At 38.6% G+C, this 23,862-nt stretch overlaps 1 protein-coding gene across 16 annotated transcripts in view; it reads left to right on the top strand.

Annotated features, from left to right (window-relative positions):
* shot (dystonin-like protein short stop) overlaps window positions 1–23,862 on the top strand; it is a 150,026-nt gene that overhangs the window by 34,773 nt on the left and 91,391 nt on the right. For 15 of the 16 annotated variants that reach the window (XM_028316672.1, XM_028316678.1, XM_028316680.1 and 12 more), the window contains exons 8-13: window positions 6,157–6,272; window positions 6,668–18,353; window positions 20,284–20,430; window positions 20,994–21,098; window positions 22,359–22,477; window positions 23,255–23,453. In XM_028316672.1, the coding sequence (XP_028172473.1) occupies window positions 6,157–6,272; window positions 6,668–18,353; window positions 20,284–20,430; window positions 20,994–21,098; window positions 22,359–22,477; window positions 23,255–23,453 (12,372 nt within the window). The remainder of the gene's footprint in view (window positions 1–6,156; window positions 6,273–6,667; window positions 18,354–20,283; window positions 20,431–20,993; window positions 21,099–22,358; window positions 22,478–23,254; window positions 23,454–23,862) is intronic. The other variant, XM_028316682.1, reaches the window with a different exon arrangement.

The raw sequence follows: 23,862 nt of genomic DNA on the forward strand, positions 1-23,862 counted from the left end.
ATTTAAGGCCACACAAGTAATTAACTGGTCTTTAAATCAACGAATTACAACTCATTTACAGCCAAGGTTCAAATTTTGTTTTCAATGTCACGTAGAGCATTTCTATTGCCCTCTCTAGGCTTTATGTTTTATGTTTTCCTCGATTCAAGGTCACCGTGGACTCATAAAATGTATTCAGAATAATTTATGGGGCCGGTTTTTGCTATAAACGACCAAATACGACACTGTTTACACGAACAAGTAGAAAAACTCGTTTATCATTGAGCCAAACACAAAACTACACCTTTTGCAAATCGTTTAAAACTTGCTAAATGATGTGTTTACAAAAACAAATTTTAATACTCTTACCATGTATTTAATCAAAATTAAGGTTGAAGCTTCCTTTGAAGAAATATTAGATCGTGTAACACTAGTCTCAAGGGTCCCTATATGTATATCTACAGAAAGACTGAATGAAAATCCCAAGGTAATTTTAGAAATAGATTCAATTAATAATGCTCATTTTGAATAACTTAAAAGAAATAATAAAAAACACTTTACACTGGCCATGTAAGCAAACCGCAAGAAGCCATAAAAAAATCAAAAAAGTTAAAAAGAATTGAAAATCAAATAGTTTTTAATTGACAACATTGCGGTCCACGAATTTTAGGTCGCGGCTCGAATCCGAGACGGGTCGCCCTAAAAACTTTTTATAGCAAGGGCTTTACGTTACGTCATTTGATTTATGTAGCAAAGTATAACACGTTTACTGCAGTTATTTATCGTACTAATGCGATGTTGTTTTTATTTTGGGTAAAAATAAAACGTACCAAATGAAGAACATTTACGATTTTTTGGCCAAAAACGAAACGTGCTAATTTGTACAAAAATTTAAGGCATTACGTAATAATAAATAACATGTAGGTGATAATAAAGACAATATTTTCATAGGTACTACTCTGACCAACGCTGTAGTAGATTCTAAATCACGGTTAAGTTTTCTGAATCGTCTAAAGCAAACTATAAGACATTATTTATAGAAAATTATAGACTTACGACAAATATTCTCATAACAATGTTTTAGCAAGTATATTATTATTTGTGTTTGCCCACTTAATGGACGTACTTGGTTGTTTGCAAATACTGAACGTAGCTCCTCGTGTTGTCTCTATAAATGTTTATTTGTATTTTGTATTTGATCACAAGGTGGTGTTCTGCAAGGAGGAATGTTAAGACTTATTTTATTCCTCGTTATACAAAACTTTTAGTTTGGTGTAAATGTCACATGTTAGTCTTAGATTAAAATTTTCTTCAATGTTCAATTCGTCTTGTTGAATACGCTTCTGTGCCGCTTCTGCTAGCTTTATAAGTTTAGATTATATCTTCCCCAATGTAGCAACGAGTAAATCCCAAAGTGCCCTTCTTTAACATGCACTGTAAGCACCCTAGTCTTTGACTTTTAAAGCCGCCTCTGATATCTGACATCGTTACATTTAACAGTTACATAAACAAACGACAGCAAGCTGTAAGGAGTGAAATCCCAATGAGAGTCCTCCTATAACTTGAACTGTATAAAGGTGTTTGACTGTCTAAAGCCGTCTCTGACGTCTGACATCGTAACATTACTGTTACAGAACTAACGATAGAATCGATGTTTCCCTTCTGTCATATTCTCGAACAGAAATAAACCGCTCGTTAACTCAGATGGATGGTTCCATCGTTAACGCATTTATGACGAGTGTTTATTCTGTTTTGGGAGTAGGTAGAAGATTCCGAAAATGACATTTCTGGCTTTGGACGAGATATTTTGTAAACAATTTTAGACCTACTTGGTTAAAAAACTGTAAACTGGCGATAGTTACTACAGAATGGAGTATATTCAACTAGAAAGAAACTGTACACTCAAAATCATATTTTTCAAAGCAAGGTACGGAATTTTATGGAATCTGTGTGAATTAAGGTTGAGAAGTTGAGAAGTTGGAATAGGTTTAGTTCAATCAATAAATATTGGTGTTTGTCATCATATTTTTTATTAATATTATTCTTTGCACAAATATTTGAGCACGCACTCGTTAGACATTATCAATATTTAGACATTACTCATTTCCCCATGCCATGTATGTGGTAACTATGAGATCATAAATATAAACGCATATTCTAAGCACGTCTTTGAAGATTGCTACTAAAAATAATGGTTTGCCGAAAGGAATATTGACGATCTATAATATTTACGACTGGGGTCGTAGAGTTCATCTAGATATTTTTATTATTCCCTTTCGTTCTGATTTTCGTAAAATTTCAATTGAAAAGCAATTTAGGGCCTATTTTATTTTCTTTTATCTGGGGGCACGGCAGTGCCCCCGCCAAGTCGAGCGCGAAGCAAACACTGCCGTACCATCCTTTACTGGAACCATTTCGCCGCATTTTCAGGCCCCTATTTGAGAACCTCTGGATAAGACCAGAACGCAGAAATTTTCGTCATCTAGTAAGCTATAATCACATAGTTAAAATCCAAAATTTCAAGTCTGTAGGTCATTTAGTTCCGAAGTTAAGCGAAAGCAAAGTTTCGCATTTATGACACTCACTCACTCACTGATGATCATCAAAATAGAACTAGTACTTCCCATCCAAGTCACACAACATTAAGTATAATAATAAAGAAATCGCAGTAAGGAACCATCATAGACTTGGCACGACTTTGTCTAGATTTCATTACTTTTTAGAGATAAACAAGCAGCTCCATCGAGACTTGGCTAGTTTTTTACAGAATGTTTTTGGTGGGATAAATATGTCTGTATTGTCTGTTTTAAATGGCAAACACCCTGCTGTACCCTGTATTATTAATGTATTATTATTTTACCCGCAGTAAAATTACATAAAGCGGTAAAATCAATTTTATTGAATTTTGATTGATCACGTTTTGCGTGTTCTAATCCTCCATTCATACATTTTATTACTTTATTGATCCTTAGTCCTTACACCGGTATTGTACACGTGTTTCTATCCTATTCATGAATAAATACACCACGAAATTTTCGAGCGTATCTATTAGTTTTACTGTTTTCTTTACTATCTTCATTTCTACACAATTATTTCACCGTTCTTTGCAAAGAACTAAAGTTCCAGCAAAGGAAAACTTTTATTATGCCCAATGTAAGTGGCCATTAAGGAGCCGTGTCAGTGTCAAGATGCGGCGATGCGCAAACCGATGCGCGCGCACCATCCAATTTTCCTCTGGTATCGAATCAGCCAGTCACTTTTCCTAACCTCAAACTTCAAACACCGCCCAAACAGCTGTTCCGAATGTTAAATAACTAACGTAATTATCGGCACTAGGGCCGAACAATCGAACGCACCGTCTAGACGCGTCGGAAGCCATTACGAAACTATTTAAATTTAGAAACTGCTTTATTTTTTTATCGGTTTACGGTTTTCTTGGCTTTCATTCAGTTTTCGGCCAGTGCTGTAAGCTGCTAGCCGTACTATTTTCTCAATTTCATTATTTTAATTTTTTCTGTAATTTATTGTTGTGTTTTTAGCCAGTGTTAGTTATTTTGCGTATTTTTGTTTTATAGGTTACGTTCAATACGTTAGTTGTGAAATGGTACTATCAGTGATTTTTTACTAAACCGTTTCTGAGCATTTATTGTGAACATGACAGTGTGTAGTGAACGATACAAATGAATATTTTTGTGTTTTTGTGTAAAGACTAGTGTTAACATGGAGGAGTACGAGTATGATTTCGCGTACGAGTGCCGGGTTGGTATATTGCGTACTTTATATCTAGTATTACATGCATGTTGATGATATAATTATTTGATTTCTAATCGTAAATAAATACTGCTGTAAAAAAATAATATAAACTTCCCGTGAATTTAAATTTATTCACTGTGCAAAAACTGCATCGAAAGAAGACGTACGAATGTAAGTCCCGTATTTGACAAACGTGTTCCCAAGTAATAATACTAACCACGCACCGGTTTTCTTTCAAAATGTTACATAACGTTGTTGCTATGCCGAACCAGTCGTGGTCCTTGCCTTTTTGGAAAAAACAAAATGTCACCGGTCTGTGATTGACCGGTTGCCGGTTGCAAAACGGTTATATATGCCATGCGCGTTCCATTGACAAATATGGCGTAAAAAAATAAACTGCCGGTGTTCGATTGTTTAAAAAAAATGCGCAACGAAATATCATCAAGGTATTTTTTGATGTAAAGATTTGATGATATTCCAGCGATTGAGAATTTTCTCAATAGGTACTTTAAATTCGTCTACAAGGAAAAATGTATTCAAACTACTTAGGCATTCAATGATTTATCAAACTGAATCGAGAAACCGAGTGTAGACGTTGTTTTGAATATCAGCTCTATGTAACATAGGTATTACATACGTTTTAAATTAAAATAAAATGAAATATGTAGTATCTTGATCTACCTTGGTAGAGATTTTTTAAAGGTAAAGATTTCCACCAGCTCGCACTAAACTTTTCGATGACTCTTTTATAATGCGAACAGCTAGGGACTGGAATTCGCTGCCTGCTGCTGTCTTTCCCGAAGACTACAATCCGGGCCTTTTCAAGGCGAGAGTAAATAGGCACTTACAAGGCAGATACGTACCATCCTAGATTGACATCCCACTTAACATCAGGTGCGATTATGTTCAAATAACTGCCTTGTTAAGCATAAAAAAAAATTGACGATATTTCAGATTCAGATTGTTTCAAATGTTCGTTGCTGAAATCCTACACGCCTACCAGAAAAATATTCAAACTTATTTAATTAATTACAATAATTACCAAACCAAATCGATAAATCGAAGTGTTGTAATTCGTTAACTCTCTCGTGTTCAAATGATTTCTAATCTACTTATCCTGAGAGAAAATTGTAACTTGATTTTTGGAAGGTGATTATTATATTTAACTAGCTGACCCGGCGAACTTCGTACCGCCTTAGCGTAGAGATTTTCTTAATTTTTTTTTCCGTAAGAACCATCCTTGGACTTCCACAAACATTTAAAAAAAAGAATTATCGAAATCGGTTCAGCCGTTCACACGTGATGCCGTGACAACGCGAAACGGGTTTCATTTTTATATATATAGATGAGGCTTAACCGAGCATTGTCAAAGCATTAACAATAAAAACCGATTTCTTAATTTAACGCATCGCTTGACGAACGGACGTGGAAAGCGTTCCGTGTTATGAGTACGCGCGATTTATCACATTTTCACACAGACCGTGTTGGATGAATCGCGATTTACATAGTTTTCTATGTTATCTTATTACGAGGTGAAAATTAAATTGTTTTACGCTTTAAAATTATAAGAATTTAATATGAAAGTTGACTTTTCTTTTGAATAATTCAAGTTGATAAAAACTTTAGGGATGGGATATGTTACAAAAATCAAAAAATCAAAATCAAAAATATTTATTCAGTTTAGACCACAAGTGGATCGTCAAATATAGCAAACAATAAAAAGAAAAGGTAGCCCTTATGGGGCACTTTACATGTCTCCTTATCTTTTGGGACCTACCAGCGCTTCGAGACAAACATATGGCAAGTGCTGAGAAGAAACGCCGGAACAAACTCAGTCACCGATTACAATTGATCAATCTGATAATAAGAAATAGACTACAGCGAATTTAGAATAATTAGTCTCCCCTCGATTCGCATAATTATGACATAAATGAACAAAACATTAGAATACTCGCGCTATTTTATGGTCTAACGTAATAAAATAAAATAATTATTTAACCGAGTTCATTGTGGAAAACCTTGGGGGAGGCCTTTGTCCAGCAGTGGACGTCATTTGGCTGAAAAGAAGAAGAAAAGAATTATTTAACCGAGTAAAATTTAGTTTAGTATACAGTATATTACGTAAACTGATCGGCAGATTATTATATTTTTTACAAAAATTACTCTTATTACCATGATTATAATGGCTCTCCCAAGGTCAAAGTTGTGTACTATTTTATCGAAAAGCGGTGTGTCTTTATATCATAATGTAGGCCTTAATAAAATTGAAGTTAGATCCAATTTTGATCGCGATTCTTTTTGGACTTTCGATATCGTGGTATACTGGTACAACAGAGCTTGGGACTTATTTATATTTATCAATAATAGACCTTAATATAGCTTCAATAGAGTACAATTCTGACCGTCCTTCTCTATTGTTTCCAGCGGCTGGTTGAGGCCATGGCGCCGCGGTCGGCGCGGTCCTTCCGCCAAGAGTTCAACATGCAGGACCTGGCCACCAGCACCGAGCACACGTATACGACGCACTATACCTCGGAGAAGTAAGTGGATAGCTTATGTGCTTGTAATAGGGATTAGTTTGCAACGAAATTGACAGTAGATGTGCCTATTTCTTTTTTCTAATCGAACATAATTACTGGCCAGTTTATAAAGACTGCCTTAATAAGAAAAAAATATTTAAGAAAAAATCTTTTGTCATTGAAGGACAGAAATTCTAAATTTGAATTTAAATTTTCAATTTGACTCTTGGGACTTGGAGATAGTTATTATTTTGTATTTACCGAACCTTCACTGGTGGCGATTTTATTTGGTTGTCATTCTTCCTTCAGACAGACTATGCTGATTTCCAAGCAGTTCCAAATGAGATCATAAAACATGTTAGTTATTAAACATTTTAAATTAAATTGTTATTAATATTTTCCCCCAATTACAACAGATATGTCAGGACGTCACATTCGACAGAGCTTGACGGATCTCCCATTAAATCAATGGCCAATGGCAAACTGAGCTCGCCTAAATACACCACGAAGACCATCATCGGCGATGATGACCGACCTGACTTAAGGAATCTCAAACGGGTCCACAAAATGTACGAAGGCCCGAACATTATTGAATCACGAGGTATAGTTCACCCCGAAACGAGGGAAATCTTGACTGTAGGTCAAGCAATCAGTATGAGGATACTTGACGTACGAACGGGAAGGCTACTGTCCTCCCCAGAGACAAGACAGACTATGACTATTGAGCAGGCAGCTAAAGAGGGTCTGATAGACCCCAAACTAGCAGCCAGGCTAACAGGACCCTGCGGTATGACAGAAGACGGAAACGAAGTCACGCTACTAGAAGCGATACAAAGAGAGCTGTACGACGCAGAACAAGGACTCACTGACCCAGCAGAGAAGAGAATTAAGGTAACAGTTGAAGGTGACAAGCCAAGCACGCAAGGAATGAGTATCTCAGACGCCCTTAACTGTGGACAAGTCGACCTCCAGAGAGGTCTCTATCGACTACCCAACGGAACATACATCTCTATTGCCGAAGCATACCAAAGGGGATACCTCATCTACAACGAGATTATCAAAATCAAATCGAGCGCTCTGTCGTTATCCGACGCCATAAGCCAAGATCTTGTAGACAATAACGGTTGGATATTGGACAGGAATTCGGGCGATAGGTTCCAATTAGACGTTGCGATTAAAAACGAATTAATAAACCATCATTACAGAGAAGTTGTAGATCCTAAAAACGACACTAAAGTTACGCTTGCTGAAGCCATAGAAAAGAACATCATAAATACTAAACATTCTAAATACGTACACAATATCACAAAAGAGAAGCTTTCTTTCAAGGACGCAGCAAACAAACGGTTTATTTGCAAACCTATGACGCTCAAAGACGTCTGTGATAATAATCTTATGACTAATGACGGAAAAATACTTTCTCCTACAAATAGAACACCTTTGAACATTTTAGAGGCAATTTCTGCCGGAGTATTAGATAGCGACAATGTAAAGTGTATCACTGATACAACAACCGGTCAACTTCTGACGCTGTCTGAGGCGTTGGCAGCTAAAATTATTCTACACGATAATAAATTCCGCGATAACTTGACAGGTGAAATTTGCACCATCCCTGAAGCAGTCGATCGGGGACTAATCACGTCTGTTTCCCAAAGATCAATCTTCGATATTGATGGATTCAGAGACCCAAAAACTGGGGAATTCATTTCGTTTAATTCCGCTCTTAAGAAGGGCTATTTAAAATACGCCAACGGCGAAACTTTCCTAAAATCCGAAAGCGGTGATTTCGTTTTCTTGGAAGACTGCACTAAGGTTGCTATAGTCCGTCCCGAAGTTTTAGAAATGTTTAACCGTAGGATAGGAATTTATGAAAACGGCAAAGAGCTGACTGTATTAGATGCAGTCTTTAAAAATATTCTCGATCCTAAAACCGGTAATTTACTTGAAGCATCGACAAAGAAACCTATTCCATTCAATAAAGCTGTCGAAATTAATATGATAACTCCCGAAGGAGCCGCATTGTTGAATTCGCTTCTTAATATTACTCTGACTTTACAGACTGTAACAAAAACAGTGAAACGGTATGTCACAGTAACTAACACCACTGCGACTCAAAGGTCCGAAGCAATCCTCACATTTGCTGAGGCAATCAGACGTGGTCTCATTGATGAAACAACTCAAACTTTCACTGACCCCACGACAGGTACCGTTTTCCCCATTCAACAAGCTCTCGACGAAGGCTTGCTTGGCGTAGAAAAGAACGAACCTCGGGTCGTTCGCATCCCTGAAATTGCCAAGAAAGATCTAGTGCCCGGTCAGGTAGTTGAACTTAAAATTACTAAAAAATCGTTTATCCCGGACTGGCCTACAAGTCCAGAGGGCAAGGTTCAGCGGGACAACAAACCCGAGACAATCAAAAGCCCCGAGTTTGCCACTCGCGAAATCATTCAGCCACGTGAAGGGCTGATGAGGGAAATAAGGACAGTAACGTCAAAATCTATTGTAACAGAACCCTCAGTCACATCATTGACTATCAAAAAGAATACAATCGAGCTTCCTCGTGGTGGTTGGACACTAAGGGAAGCTATATTCCAAAATCTTTTTGATCCAAACACAGGTGTATTCACTATTCCTGGTACTGACCGTGTTATGGAGCTTGACGAAGCATTAAAACTTAACATTATCAACTCAGATTCTGCTAAAGTAATCCACCCTAAAACCAAGAAAGAACTTTCGTTGTTAGAAGCTTTAGAAGCGCGCATTATTAACAGTACAGGTCATTACAAACATCCAACGGGCTCTGTTACTATGAGAGAAGCAATCGATCGTAGTTATATTATTTTTGTAAAACTTTCCACGACTGTGTCATCACAAAAAGTTATAACGATTACGTCGGTGGCCGGTATGCCTGATAAAGTTGAACTGTCTGAAGTTGGCGATATAGTGAGTGAAGAACAAACCGTTTTGGAGCCTCTTCAGATTAGGCCTGGGGTTATCTATGACCCTGCTACAGCATTAGTCATATCAACTACGTCAGGTGTATCCGAAAATATTGTAGAAGCAGTTGAACGTGGCCTAGTGCCTTCTAATACTGTCAAAGTTACTGAACCACAAACTGGTAAACAAATAACATTAAAACAGGCAGTCGACAAAGGTATAGTCGATAAAAAAACAGGTGAATACAAAGATAAATCAGGTAAAAAACTAAGCCTTGCAGACGCGGCTAAGATAGGTCTTGTAGCAGTGGTAGGGGCTCCGTTAGTTGGAGCATCGAAAATTATACAGGTAGTTAAAAGTACTATGGTAGTAGATCCTAAAACAGGAGAAAAAGTGCCTATGGAAGTAGCATATGAGCGGGGTCTAGTTGATCCTCTTACTTATCAGAAGTACGAGGAATCAATTAGAGATCGGTCACCTGAGAGTGACACTTCAGTACACGAAGATACTGTACACCACACAACAACCACGAGTAAAGTAACCTATTCCAAAGTTACAAGCGAACCCACGACTACTAGTACGGTAGTTATCATTGATCCTGACACAAACGAGAAATTGCCCTTGGAAGTCGCCCTTCAGAAAGGTTTAATTGACGTTGAGACTTACAAAAACTACTCTTCGCCTGACTTTGCAGTCCTTGGAGATAAAATTCCCCAAAGCACAAGTACAGTAACATTTGAAAAAGTTATTAGTCAACCTTCAGTAACAACTGTAGCTACAGTAGTAAACCCTCAGACAGGCGAACAAATACCAATTGATGAGGCGTATGAGAAAGGATTAATTGATACAAACACTTACGAAAACTATAAACAAACTTTACATGCGAAAATAATAGAATCTGCTAGGTCCACGCCTACTGGGAAGAGCACAGTAACAGTTACTCAGGTCAACAAACCAGTATCTGTTGGTGCCGCTGTTTCTGAAGGTTTTATAACTGTAGAGTCAATTCAAAATAGTTTGTCTGCGGACAATAGGAAAGTAATAGAAGTAGGTCCATCCGCGAAACCACAGACAGTTAGGACATCTGACATTATCCAAATTACAAAAACACAAACTTTGGAAAAACCGAAATACAAGGTTAATATTCCAAAGGAAAGTGTTCTACAAAGTCAAGTTCTGGAAACTAAACCGGTTGTGCTACAAAAACTTAGGAAGCGCGTGGTGACACCCTTGGAAGCGGTCGAGAAGGGTTTATTGAGTAAGGAAACAGCTTTGATTTTAGATGCCGTCAAAGTTTATAAAGATGAAAATGGTATGCCTATAACACTTGATAAGGCCATAGAAAAAGGCTTAGTAGATGAAAATGGTGGAGAAATAAAAGACCCAGTTCACGGGGACATTGTTACTATCAAAGAAGCCCTAAAAAGGGGCATTTTAGATGGTGAGGGTCAAGATGAAGTATTGATTCCATTGGCAAAGAGCTTATCTATTGCAGAAGTATTAGAACAAGGTTTGTTAGACCCGTCCACTGGAAAAATAATCCATCCCGAGACTGGCAGCCTCTTGACATTACGAGAAGCTATTATTTGCGAGATAGTTGACCCGCTATCAACCGTTACTGTTTCCCCCGGCAGAAATATAACACTCGCAGAAGCGATAGAAAGAAACATCATTGACAATGATAAAAACCAAGTTCAAACTAGTAACGGAAATGTAGATTTAATCACAGCCGTTAATGCCCAGATATTCCCGGAAACAAAACCAATTTCGTCCGTAGAAGAAATCCCGCCTGCTTCTATGACCTTATCAGTAGCTATTAAGCGAGGCGTTATCAACCCAAATACTGGAGAGATGAAACATCCTCTCACTGGAGAAGTGATGCAAGTCAAGGATGCTGTAAAACGAGATATGATTATGTCTATCCCTTACCCACAATCAAAGGACACTGTGACATTAGAAGACGCTATTGAAAAGGACTTAGTCGATCTAAAAGCAGGTACATTTACTGATCCTAACACATTAGAAATTTTACCAATAGACAAAGCTATGGAGCAGGGTCTACTGGCCGTAAAGCCGAACACCGATGCTATGCAAACCACAGGAGTGGTCACAACGATCACCGAGACGTTTACTTCTCAGCACACAATAACAACCAAAATGATTGAACTTCTTGCTGACTACGTGTTAGTTAGCGCCAATGAAGTTAAAAATACTAAAACAGGGGAAATAATTTCTATGGACGATGCCCGTCAAAAAGGTATTGTGCGGGATGAGCAAACAAGTAAGGAACAGTTCATCACCAGTGACACTAACATTAGCTTCGAAGAAGCCTTGAATCTCGGATACATAAACATTGAGGAAGGTACATTCACTCACCCTAACACAGGAGAAGTATTATCAATCTCAGAAGCGGTAACTACTGGTGTATTAAACACAGAAGTTGTTCCATCTGAGACTGCTAAAGTTGCTTCACCAAAGAAAAGTTCAGAAATGCTAGACTTGAATGATGCGTTTGAACTTCTCTTTGATGAAAAGACTCAAAAGTTCAAAGATCCTAAGTCTCCTAACAAAACGGTTACATTGAAGGAGGCATTAGATAAGAAAATCATCAACCCAGATTCTGTAATATACAATGTTGAAGCTGGCAAACCTCTAACGCTCCAGGAAGCTGTTGATTCTGGTTTGATTGATAAGAAAACAGGTAAAATAAAGGAACCCAAAACAGGAAAATCTGTTGACATCAAGAACGCCGCTAAAATGGGATTAATTGCGGTAGTGGCTGCTCCAGTACTAGCTGGTATGGCTGTCGTTCAAGGAGCGAAAGCAGTGACTAGCAAAATCATAAAGTCTAAAGAAGAAGTTCCCACAAAGCCTGAAAAACCTAGTCGAATCACTAGTGTCGAAGAATCGTCAAAAATTGTGATTGATCCAAAAGCAATCCTAAAGCCTGTTAAAAAAGATGATAAACTTCCGCAAAAAGATCAAAACACTAGCATTGAAGAGTCCACAAAAACTGTGTTTGATCCAAAAGCAATGCTAAAACCTGTTAAAAAAGATGATAAACTCCTTCAAAAAGAATCTCCGGTTCAAACTGGTACTGTAGAAAAAACGCCTAAACCTTCAGATGTAACAGCTACATTCCTGCAAAAGGAGACTATTGTCTCAGAGGCAACGCATGAATTTCCCACACAAAAAGACAAAATGGCTCCCAAAGATGTTCCAACATCGAGTAAAAAAGATGAAAGCGAAACGAAGAAAGGCAAAAAAGATAGCGATTCGCCGGTGCGAGAAGAACAAACTACTGTTGTTAAGACTATCTTGACAAAGGATTCTAAAGTAACTACTCCTGAGAAAGACCAGTTAGCTAAAGAGAAACTAAAAGAATTGCCAAAATCTGTCTTAGAGACCGAAGAAGTAAAACCAGATGTGCATACTACTGTTAAAACTATTGTTACTCAGTTAGAGACAGAATATGATGAAGCGGCCCTTAAAGTGGTCAAACCAAAAGACAGAGTTAAAGAAAGTCCCTTAAAAGAAACTCAACCTTCTGTACCCGAACCAAAAGCACCTATAGAACCAATAACCAAGGCCAAGCCAATTCCTTCAAAGGTATCGGAATCAGAAGTTCAGCCAGAGAAACGTAGCACGGACACTACAACTGGCCCTGCTGATCACAAAGCACAATTACCATCACAGAAAGAAGGTAAAACTACTCCTGAACCAAAACCATCATCAGTCAAAGACGTGTCACCACAAGAACCTTTAATTGACGAGCCAACCTTTGATGAGCAAAAGCAATTTGATGGACAGCCTCTTATTCAAGAGTACCGTGAAACTACTCCAGATGGTCGTGAAGTGACGACTATCGTCAAAACCATCGTAACGCAGTCAGAACCATCTGAGTATGTTACAGAACACTCTAGTACTGTAATTACTACTAAAGCATCTTCAGTAACGACAGTGGAGATAACACAGAATGAATCTACCTCATACCACGTCGTCACTGAGGAGATTGTTGGACCACACGGTGTTACTGAGACTACTATTACACAACACGAAATTGACGTAGATCAACCTGATAGATTTGATGACAGACCAAGCAAGGATGGTGACATAACGGCGCCTGTTCAGGGCACCCAAAATACAGCAAAAATCGAAACAATAATACCCAAGCAGCCAATTCAACAAGTTGTAGAAACCGTAACTCGAGAAGTTTCTTACATCCCGGAAAAAGATACGCTTGTTGGAGACTCGACGTCGCCAACGACAAGTGTACAAGAAAAGACAGAAACGAATGTTCTTGTTGAAGTAACTCCTGGAGTTATTTATGATCCAAATACGTCTGTTGTGATCTCAGCGGCATCCGGGGTCTCTGACAATGTCCTAGAAGCCGTCGACAGAGGCATTGTGCCAGCTGAAACTGTACACGTAAAGGATCCAAAGACTGGCAAAGAAATCACATTAAAAGAAGCAGTCGACAAAGGTATCGTTGACAAAAAGTCTGGTGAAGTCAAAGACAAATCCGGTAACAAGATTAGTTTCGCTGTTGCTGCTAAATTCGGCCTTGTTGCCATTGTTGGTGCTCCCATCCTAGCTGCTTCTAAAGTGATTGAAGTAGTAAAGAACGCTGTCGTGGTTGACCCAAAAACCGGAGAAAAATTACCCATCGAGGAAGCTCGTAATCGTGGTCTTATTGACCCAGAAACGTATAGGCAAATCGAAAAATCAACAACTGAGATCTTGCCTAGTAGCGTAGTTGATGAACAAGGTAAGCCTTTAACAGAATTATCTCAAATTATTAAGCAGGTCTCCACCACAACCATTGCTGGTCCTAAGGAAGTAATAATTACACATACTACTGAACACACGCCTATTGTCACTGAAAGCTCTACTACTACGACAGTCGAAAAGACATTAGTAGGCTTTGAAGTGACCCAAAGCGTCAGCACAACAACAGATGCTAAAACTGGTTCAGCTATGCTTTTGGATGCTGAAAGGCAGCCATTGCGAGTAATTGATGAAATAACTGAACAAAATGTTACAAAAGAGAAGCAGGAAGAAGTGAAACCCCTTCACGAAAACATCCAACTAATTGATGCTATCTCTCAAGGCAAAATTGAACCTAAAGTATGTAGGATCATTGTAAATGGTGTCGAATCACCTTTAACTGTACAAGACTCTTTAGAACAGGAACAAATTAGTAGGTTTACCCCAGTAGACGTAATGTCTAAAAACTTAGTTGTTGTCAAAGAAACTGAACCGAAATACTTTGTCGCAATATCGCAAAAGTTAACGCCAGAAGAACTCTCAGAAATGGGAGTTTATGATATTGAAAAACAAGTATTCTTGAATCCAGAAACAGGTGCTAAAATATCTTTCGAAGAGCTCGTCTATGGGCTGCATGTATTTGACCCAGAAAATATTCTCGTTAAAGACCTAGGTTCCAAATCCGATGAGTACATCTCGTTTGACGAGGCAATAGCTAGGCCCATTATTGACATAACTACCGGCCACATGGTTAACCCCAAAACCGGAAAACGGGTGCCATTCCTAGAATGCGTTCAAGTAGGGTGGATCGTTGAAAAGCCTGAAGACGTGACAGTTTCTGAACAAGTATCGTTTGAAACGGCTTTCGATCAAGGTCTCTACAATCCTAAAACCGGTGAAATCAAAGACGTTAACACAGGGAAGTTAGTTCCAATCGGCCAGGCCATTGAATCTGGCCTCGTAGATCAGGAGTCGCTACTCATAAGAGTTCCTAACTCTAACGAAAACATTCCATTAGCAGATGCAGTCGAACGCGGTATTATTGAAATCCATGAAGGCGTCATAACTATTGTTGAGACCCATCAAATTATAGAAATGTCGGTAGCTATTCAACGTGGCTTAATCATTCTCACGCGCAGACCGATTTCAATTGAAGCAGTTATAATTCAGGACATGCTAGAACCGAATACAGGTAAAATCAAAGATAAGGTGACTGACCAACTTGTTACTGTAGGCAACGCGGTAGATAGAAATATCATTCACCCGACAATCTCTGAAATTAAAGACACATCTTTAGAAAAATTCGTCCCTCTGGCTGAAGCCCTTGACTCGAAGCTTATTCATCCAGAAACAGGTAAAATTAGAGATAAAAAGACTGGCAAAGACATTCCATTAGACGATGCACTGAAACGAGGCCTACTGGCCACGAAATCAGTAACGTTCTCATTATTTGATATTATTGAATTAGGATACTACTCTCCGGACACTTGTCAGATTTTAGATCCAAAAACTGGAAATACAGTTACCCTCGGTAAAGCTATCCAAGATAAGCTTGTTGACGTTTCAGACATCAAAATCAAAGACGACAAGTCTGAGGCTGTTGTACCATTCGATAAAGCTGTAAAGGCAGGTTTGGTTGATTTAGAAAAAGGTGTTATTACATCTCCTGTTTGTAACTTAAAGGACGCTTGTGACAAGGGCTATGTACTGAGCGACAAAAAGCCATGGACGTTACAAGAAGGTCTTGTTCAAGGATTTTACAATCCAGAGACAGGCCTTTTGACTATAAACGATGTCACTATGACACTCGATGACGCAATCAAAATTGGAAATATCAATCCTGAAGCTATGACTGTTAGGAACTCCGTTACAGGAGACATTATATCCCTAGCCGATGCTATCAAACTAGGCATTATTGATTCTAAAGAAGGCAAAGTCAAAGATCCTATTCGTGGTGATAAAATTTCACTCACTGATGCTTCAGAACGTGGACTTATTGTTCCTGCCAAACGGAAACTTAGCTTGCCCGAAGCTGTATTCAAAGGCTTCTACGACCCTAAATCAGGGAAATTCTCGCATCCTGAAATTAGAGACAAAATTCAAACAGATAGGGCAATCAAGAAGCGTATGATTGATCCACAGTCCACTTTAGTACACGCTGGTGGTAAAGTAATTCCATTCGAATTTGCAGTAGAGAAAGGCATCGTTGACGGCCGAACGGGAACTATAGTGCTAGGAGAAGAAAAAATAGATTTCCGTGAAGCTTTCGAAAGAGGTATATTAGTCGAGGTTCGCAAACCCATGTCTCTAGTTGAAGCTCTTGAAAAGGGAGTCTACAACGAAATCACGGGTATGTTTATGGATCCACAAACTGGCAAGAAATACACACTCGCTGAAGCAATCAAGCTTAACTTGATTGACCCACATTCAGTTCACATTCAAGACAACAGGTTAGGTAAATGGGACAAGATTACATTGCCTGATTCCATTCAAATCGGCGTAATCGATGATAATACAGGTAAAATAAAGAACATCAATAACGACAATGAAGAAATCAGCCTTCGCAAGGCGTTCGAAATAGGTTTACTCGTTGATAGCAAAGCACCAATCAGTTTGCAAAGAGCATTGCACCAAGGTCTCTATGATGATGCTTCAGGTAAAATCATTGATCCAACAACAAACCGTAAAATCACTCTTCACGAGGCGCTCAGGCGGTCAGTGATTAGCCCGAAATATCTTTGCTACTTCGACAAGAAATCGGAGAAGCCTTTGACCTTAGCCGAGTGCTGTCGTAGCGAAATCGTTGATAGACGCAATGGTAAATTCCATGAGCCTGGATCCGATGTCCAGGTTTCGTTATCCGAAGCCATGAGCCTCGGTCTAATCGTCGACATTGAAAGCGCTGGATTCACTTTACATGAAACATTATCAATGAACATGTACGATATAACTGAACTTGTCTTTATTCATCCCGTCACTGATAGACCCATGTCGCTCAAGACTGCTATAGTCGAAGAACTTATTAACCCTGAAACGTCACTAGTTAAACATATTCCAACAAGTAAATACATCAAATTAGATGAAGCTATTAAGACAGGTGTCATTGACGACAACAACAGCGTATACGTCTTGCCTAACGGCAATCAAATTAACTTGCTAGATGCTAAACACCGCGGACTAATCGTGACTGCGAAGAAAAACCTTAGCCTTGAAGAGATTATTAGGAACGGCTTCTTTAGGGCGGATAACGGCAAGATCGTAGATCCCAGCACTAATGAATACGTCGATATTAACAAAGCAATTGAAACCAATTTATTAAACCCCGACTCGACTGTCGTTAAAGATAACGTTACAGGCAAATTCAAGCCTCTACCAATTGCGATACAACAAGGTGACGTTGACGTCACTAAAGGTAGAGTTCTAGATACAAAGGCAAAGAAAACGTATAGCTTAGACATCGCGTTCGATAAAGGTCTATTAGTTACAGTCGTCCAACCAATCACGTCTCAGACGATTACTAAACGGTACGTGCCAGAAAGTTCTGCTTCCAAGGAACCGGTTCTTAGGGAATTCACTTTAGATGAAGCTATCAGGTACGAATTTATAGACCCCGAAACAGCGTTAATAAAAGACCCTCGTAAAAACAAATACATTCCATTAAGATTAGGTATCACTGAGGGCATTATTGACAAGAACGCGAAAGGTTCCTTCGACACGCAGAACAGGACTCGTTCGTTATGCTTCGTCTTTGAAAACAGTTTAATTGTGTACGTTAGAGAACCAATGACGTTTGAGCAAGCGATTGAGAACGGGCATCTCAACGTGGCCGCCGCTCGATTTACTGATCCACATTCCAATGAAGTACTAACTATTAAAGACGCGACCACTTTGGGATACATAGATTCCGACACGGCTCTCATAAAAGATAATCTCAAAAAGAGGTTAGTAAAACTCCCCGAGGCATTCCGCAAAGGCCTCATGGATGCTGAGAAAGGCAACATACTGGACACTGAAACATCTAAGCTGAACACGCTCTCAGCGGCAATAGAGAGTGGGCTCTTGATGACACCGAAAAAGAGTTTCACGTTAATAGAGACTCTAAACTTCGGTATTTATAATCCGACCACCGGAGCGCTAAACGATCCGTTCATAACCACGAGTGTAATGGATCGAAAGAGGTTGAATTTAGGCGAAGCCATCAAACAAGGCATCGTCGATCCATCAAGTACAGTAGTCAAAGAACCCGAAACAGGAAAGATTTGGCCATTGGTTCAAGCGATAGAACAGAAGCTAGTCGATCCCGTTGAAGGCAGACTGACGATTGATCCAACCAAAGGAATCAGTCTCGATTTAGTCAAAGCTCTAAAGAAGGGGTACTTACTGCCAGCAGAAACTAGGGTAAGTTGTTTTGTTTTTTACGCGTATTTTGTGCTTTTATCAAGCAAAGGTGTTGCTTTACATCTTCCTATTTCCATTCTTAGACGGTGATCTATCTATCTAAAGCGTTTGGCTTTAAACATTGGCATGGCACGACACCCACAAACTTACCGTGTCGAGTTCAGGGTTAGCTGTTTTTCTTGGTGCCGTCACAGTTTGTTGTGTGGCAAACACTAATTAATGAATACCATCATAACAACAGTCATATTTCCTAGAACTTAAGACATCCGTGCATACAATTTAGATTTTTTATTCTGTAGTAAAGGCACATAGTACACAGTAACTTTTTTGATTGCCGTATTGTTAGTCCAACACATTTTTTAGGCAGAAAGCTGCTTTTATAGTTTGTACAGACTGAATAGTTTTTTTTTCATAAAATGCCTTGTGTCGTTTTAGATGCTTAAGTTTAGGTTATAGCGCTACACAATTGTCAGTTTTTCCATTGAATCAAATCGGGAAAACTACCAATTGATGAGTGTGCTTATTCACATGTACTAAGGCTCGATGTATGTTGTTTTTATTCCAGCCGTTGCCTGCGATGCTAAAGAACCCTTTTGAGCTAAATCGTGAATGCTTGCCTGTGAGGGATCATAATAACGACGATCAACTATCACCGTTTCGTCAAAATCTAACCTCCCATATTCACACTGTGCTAAGATTTTACGAATGTGGTCAAGGGGCGTGTGTCCCTAGCGCTGACCTGTTTGCTTAAATGTGTTTGCTTCCTCATTCTACAACCAGCGACTTATGACAGCTGGCTTATTCTAAGTCCAATTTTAAGTCCCCAAAAGTATGACATACTCATTCCTTGGACAGTGCTCACATAGATGCATGTCAGCGCCATGCTATTGTGATGTGGGCTAGAGAGCCACTCGCGATGCAAACATTCACATTCTCATGAAATGGTAAAACATTTACTTCAAACACAAACATGGAAGGTAGTATTTATGATTCATTTTCGTCTTATTTTACTTTATCGACAATGAGAGACTTTATCTCATCTTATATTTTGTCTATGTATATTAAAACATCGTTCATAGAGGCTGATACTTGGTACAGTTTTTCTTTATCTACTCGTATAATTGAAAACACATTCGTAAGCTGAGAAAAAGTCTCATCATTGATTAAATTAAATGTAAATTCCCAGTTTACATCTACGTGTACATTTTAATTTACTTTGGAAATTTTATCTTACCTTACTTTAATTGTACAAAAATAAATTTCAAAGTTTCAGATTTTTCAAGAGGTACTCTTTACTTTTATACTTTTAACAATTAACTCTAATCAACGTTACTATTAATATAATGGTTATTGAAGATGGTTACCATGTTACTCGGTTCATACAAATGTCAAAAACTTTACTCAATAACATCACAAGTTTTTGGTATTTGTAAATACAATTAGATATCACTGCTTGCATGCCACGCTTTTTGCATGTTGTCTCTGTTACTTGTTACTTGAATGCTCTACGCAACGTTGTTGACTGGTTGTGTTGTCATCATGCTGTACATAAGCTGTCTGTTGTTTGTTGCCTTTGTCTATGTCTTTTTATCTAGGTTTGTCTATGCTTCTGTGCGTAGTCGACGTCGCTTCCCTTTCAGGATGTTAAACTTAGCTCTCTTGCATGGTGCTAAGTTTAATTCTACGTTTGTTTGTAAATACTTTTTGATGTGTGTACATATACATAAATTGCAACGTAAATATTTCACAAAAAAGCACTTTTGATCTAGTTTTTTTATTAAATTTAATGCACTGAATGTAGATTATAGATGCATTGTAAGATATGCTCGGTAGATATAGAGAAAGCACTGAACTTGAATTGTGGGAAGTTCCTGAATGTTTTGTTTGATTTTGGAGGGTAAATACTAATGTTTATTTTTCAAACGTGTAGCAAGCAGTCGAAGAGAAGTACAGACTTTGCGATGAGACGCTCTCTAAGCTATTGGAATGGATCGCGGTGGTCGAAGAGAGGTTGGCTAACCAAGAGGCCGTTAAAGAAGACATGGATGAGCTGCGCAACCAGATTAACATTCTTAAGGTAATTATAACTACGAATATATTGTACAATCCGATAGAATACTGCGCACCGCACTCACTGCGTTCGCCCCGTCCGTACCAGAGCGTAGTTGTGACGTCACGGCTGCCAAGTGCGCAGTTAAATAAATCGGGTTATACGTACCTTTTCACATTTTAGAATGTCTGTCTATATTGGAAAACGGGCTAACTAAATGGTAATAGGAATTTATAATGCCTAATTGAGTCTCTCTAGTATTAGCGTGACAAATTGCTCAAGTGGCGCCACAAATAAGTAAATAGTATTAATAAATAAATAAAATAAATAGTTTATTCATAGCCACTGCAGCGCTTCCTCACGCCTCTCATTTGAAGGCACCGTACCTATATTCGACAGGTGTAAAGAAGAGTGAATAAAGATCATCGCCACATTTCTTTAACTTAGGTACATATTTTGCCCATCGCCACGTTTTTCCCATAACAGTTACAAACATTCCTATGCTCTAAATACTCTAAATATCTGTCTTTGCCTCAACTACAGCTCCTACATGTGAAGGTTTTGTGCTAATCTCTCTCATTTACTTCCAGCTCATCAAGGATGACCTGGAGAGCCACCAGCGGCAGGTATCAGCTTGCGCGGACCAGGCCAAGCAACTCCTGGTCTCCGGCGGAGACGTGCTTGCTCCTCATGAGGTAAAAGATAAGAATAATCCCTATAATGTAATCATAACAATATGCAGACCATCAGCTGTCAATAAAAAACTTTGAACTCCTCCTATGTTCTTCTGATTAATTTCGTTGCGGGTCCAATGACAGTTTAACTTTCCCCCGGGACTTGACCTTCACTGGTTGTGTTCTTATTGGCGGTCAAGCTTTAGATCCTGGCTACACAGGAGTTGCATCGGTGAGAATGGTTCCGTTTTTGTCAATCACCTGCTCTCCAAAATCCAATTGAACCTGAATGGTAACATCCTGATATTTAGAAGTCACTGATGCAAAACAAACCCACCTGCTCTGTAATTAGGATCGATATCCGTTGAACCTGAACAGTATACCCACAATCACATCCTCCTGATAATAATCCACTGTAAAATAAACCTTCCTGCCCTCTACTTAGAGTTGATAATCTTTTTGTACCAACACCACCAAGTCTACCAACTAGTGCATAACCATATTTGGAAGCCATTGTTGCAAATCGGACTGCTATCCAATTAAGGTTGATATCCTCTTTTAACACAGCATAACAAGTCGGGAACACGAATATTTAGAATCCACTGATGCAAAATGAACCCATTTGCTCTCAGTCAAGGTTGATATCCGCTTGTACTTGTAAATGTTGCAGTCAAAACTCATAATCATTCAAAACCACTTTTGACTGCAAAAATCAGTCTTTTATACAAAGTGATATGATTAGTGAAAATTACTTGGAAATCATCAACAATATGTTATAAAACCATTTTAAACTCTAACTTTGATATCATTTGTGCATTCAACGTGCGTGATCACACCTACTTTAGGTACCACAGTAATGCTGTTTTGTATTTCTTATCATATTTTTAAGAAATATAGGTATTTGTCAGACAAAATATAAGTAAAATCATTACTTTGTATGAAGTTTGGACTGATTGGTAAAATTTTAAATCAGGCGAAAGCACTTTTGACTGATTTTTTGCAGTCAAAACCACTTTTAACTGGAAAAATCAGTCAAAAGTGATATCATGACCAAGGGTATCAGTCAAAACCACTTAAAAAAAATTATAAGTTTTGACTGTAACATAAATAACAAATCGGGAACAGTCATGTTTAGTAGCCATAACAATATTTAGAAGCCATTGATGCCAATCGTGCTCAAATACAAACCGCGCTCGGTGCGTTTCTATGAAGATGACCTACTCATTTGTATTAACTCTGCCTCTACTCAAGGTTTAAATCACAATAACAATCGTCCGACAGGTGGCAGCACTGGAGCGCGGCGTGCGCCAACTGAAGCAACGCTGCGACAAGTGCACCGACAAGTGCGACAAGATGCTGCGACGCTTGGCCGCGGCGAGAGACGAGCTTGGGAAATTCAGGTAAATAGCTATTTTCATTCGAATTCAAATTCTTATTAGTATGTAAAGCCTTTTCTGGGCACTTTTATACTTATTCTTTTTCTACGGACCGGCAGACAGTGGTGACTGAGTTTGTTGCGGCGCTTCTTCTCAGCACTTGCCAAATGTTTGTCTCGAAGCGCTGGTAGGGCAAAAAAAGAATGAGACATGTATAGGCTCCTTAAGAGCATTATTTTGACGATTTGCAAGAACTAATTTAATTAGTCTAAACAAATAAAGACAATTTTGATTTTGATTTTTTTGATTCTATAATCAAAATGATACTCAATCATTGATTGCAAAACCAAAATTTACAATGATGATGTATGAAGAATTAATGTTTTTCTTGGAAAATTTGGCCGGATAGAGATTCAGACAGAAAAATGTTAAAAATGGCCTATGTCTATGTCTACTAGTCAAAGTATATTGGGTCAAGTAGTATTGTTTGAAATATACAAAAATGTATTTTCCTTTTTGTCTTATTGGAAAAATAAACTGATCGCCATTTGAAATATTTTTCTAACGTCCACGAATTAACACAATGTCATGATGATTAACAGATTCGATAATGCTGTGAAAGTTGTTTAATATCAAGTATTAATATTCAATAATGCTGCAGCAGCAAATCATTGTTTTTTAGCATCCTAGTTTTGAAAATAATGACGGTACGATTAAGAGCAGTTCAAAACACATGATGAGGAGTTTTCTTTTCCAAAATATTCCAATACATCTCACGTCAATAAAATACTTTTTTTACAGCAACGAACTCAACGCCTTCAACTCCTGGATGGAGAATGCCTACCGCAACCTAGAAGAGAAGGAAGCAGCGCTATCCAAACTGGACAAGCTGCCCAACCAGGGCGAGGACATCAGGGAGTTCGTGTCTGACGTCATAGCTCATCAAGCTGACCTGCGGTTCATCACCATGGCAGCGCAGAAGTTCATCGATGAGAGCAAGGTGAGTTGGGACTTAGTGGTTATGAAATAGAGTTTACTTTTGAATATTAAAACTCCCCACAGAGTACAGATGTTTAAACGGACTGATAAAATCAGTGGAAGTGCGTTACACTACACTGATTTGATATAGGTCTATTCCTCATACAAATAAGGAGCAATCAAAATCAAAAATATTTTATTCAATTTAGACCACTAGTGGCACTTATGAACGTCAATTAGACCACTGGTGGCACTTATGAACTTCAAGTCGAGCCGAGCCGACCAAACTATCGGCCGACTAAAAGTCTGTAGTCTTTGGGGTGCATAACCACTTCACATTGCACGTAAAACTAGAGCTGGCATTTGGGAAGGTGAATGAATTTTTCCCTCCCGTGGGCAACACCTTTTATACTGTTATCTTACATGACATT

This window comes from Ostrinia furnacalis, unplaced genomic scaffold (assembly GCF_004193835.3).
Source record: "Ostrinia furnacalis isolate ACB-3 unplaced genomic scaffold, ASM419383v2 OfSCF5843, whole genome shotgun sequence".
NCBI lineage: Eukaryota > Metazoa > Arthropoda > Insecta > Lepidoptera > Crambidae > Ostrinia > Ostrinia furnacalis.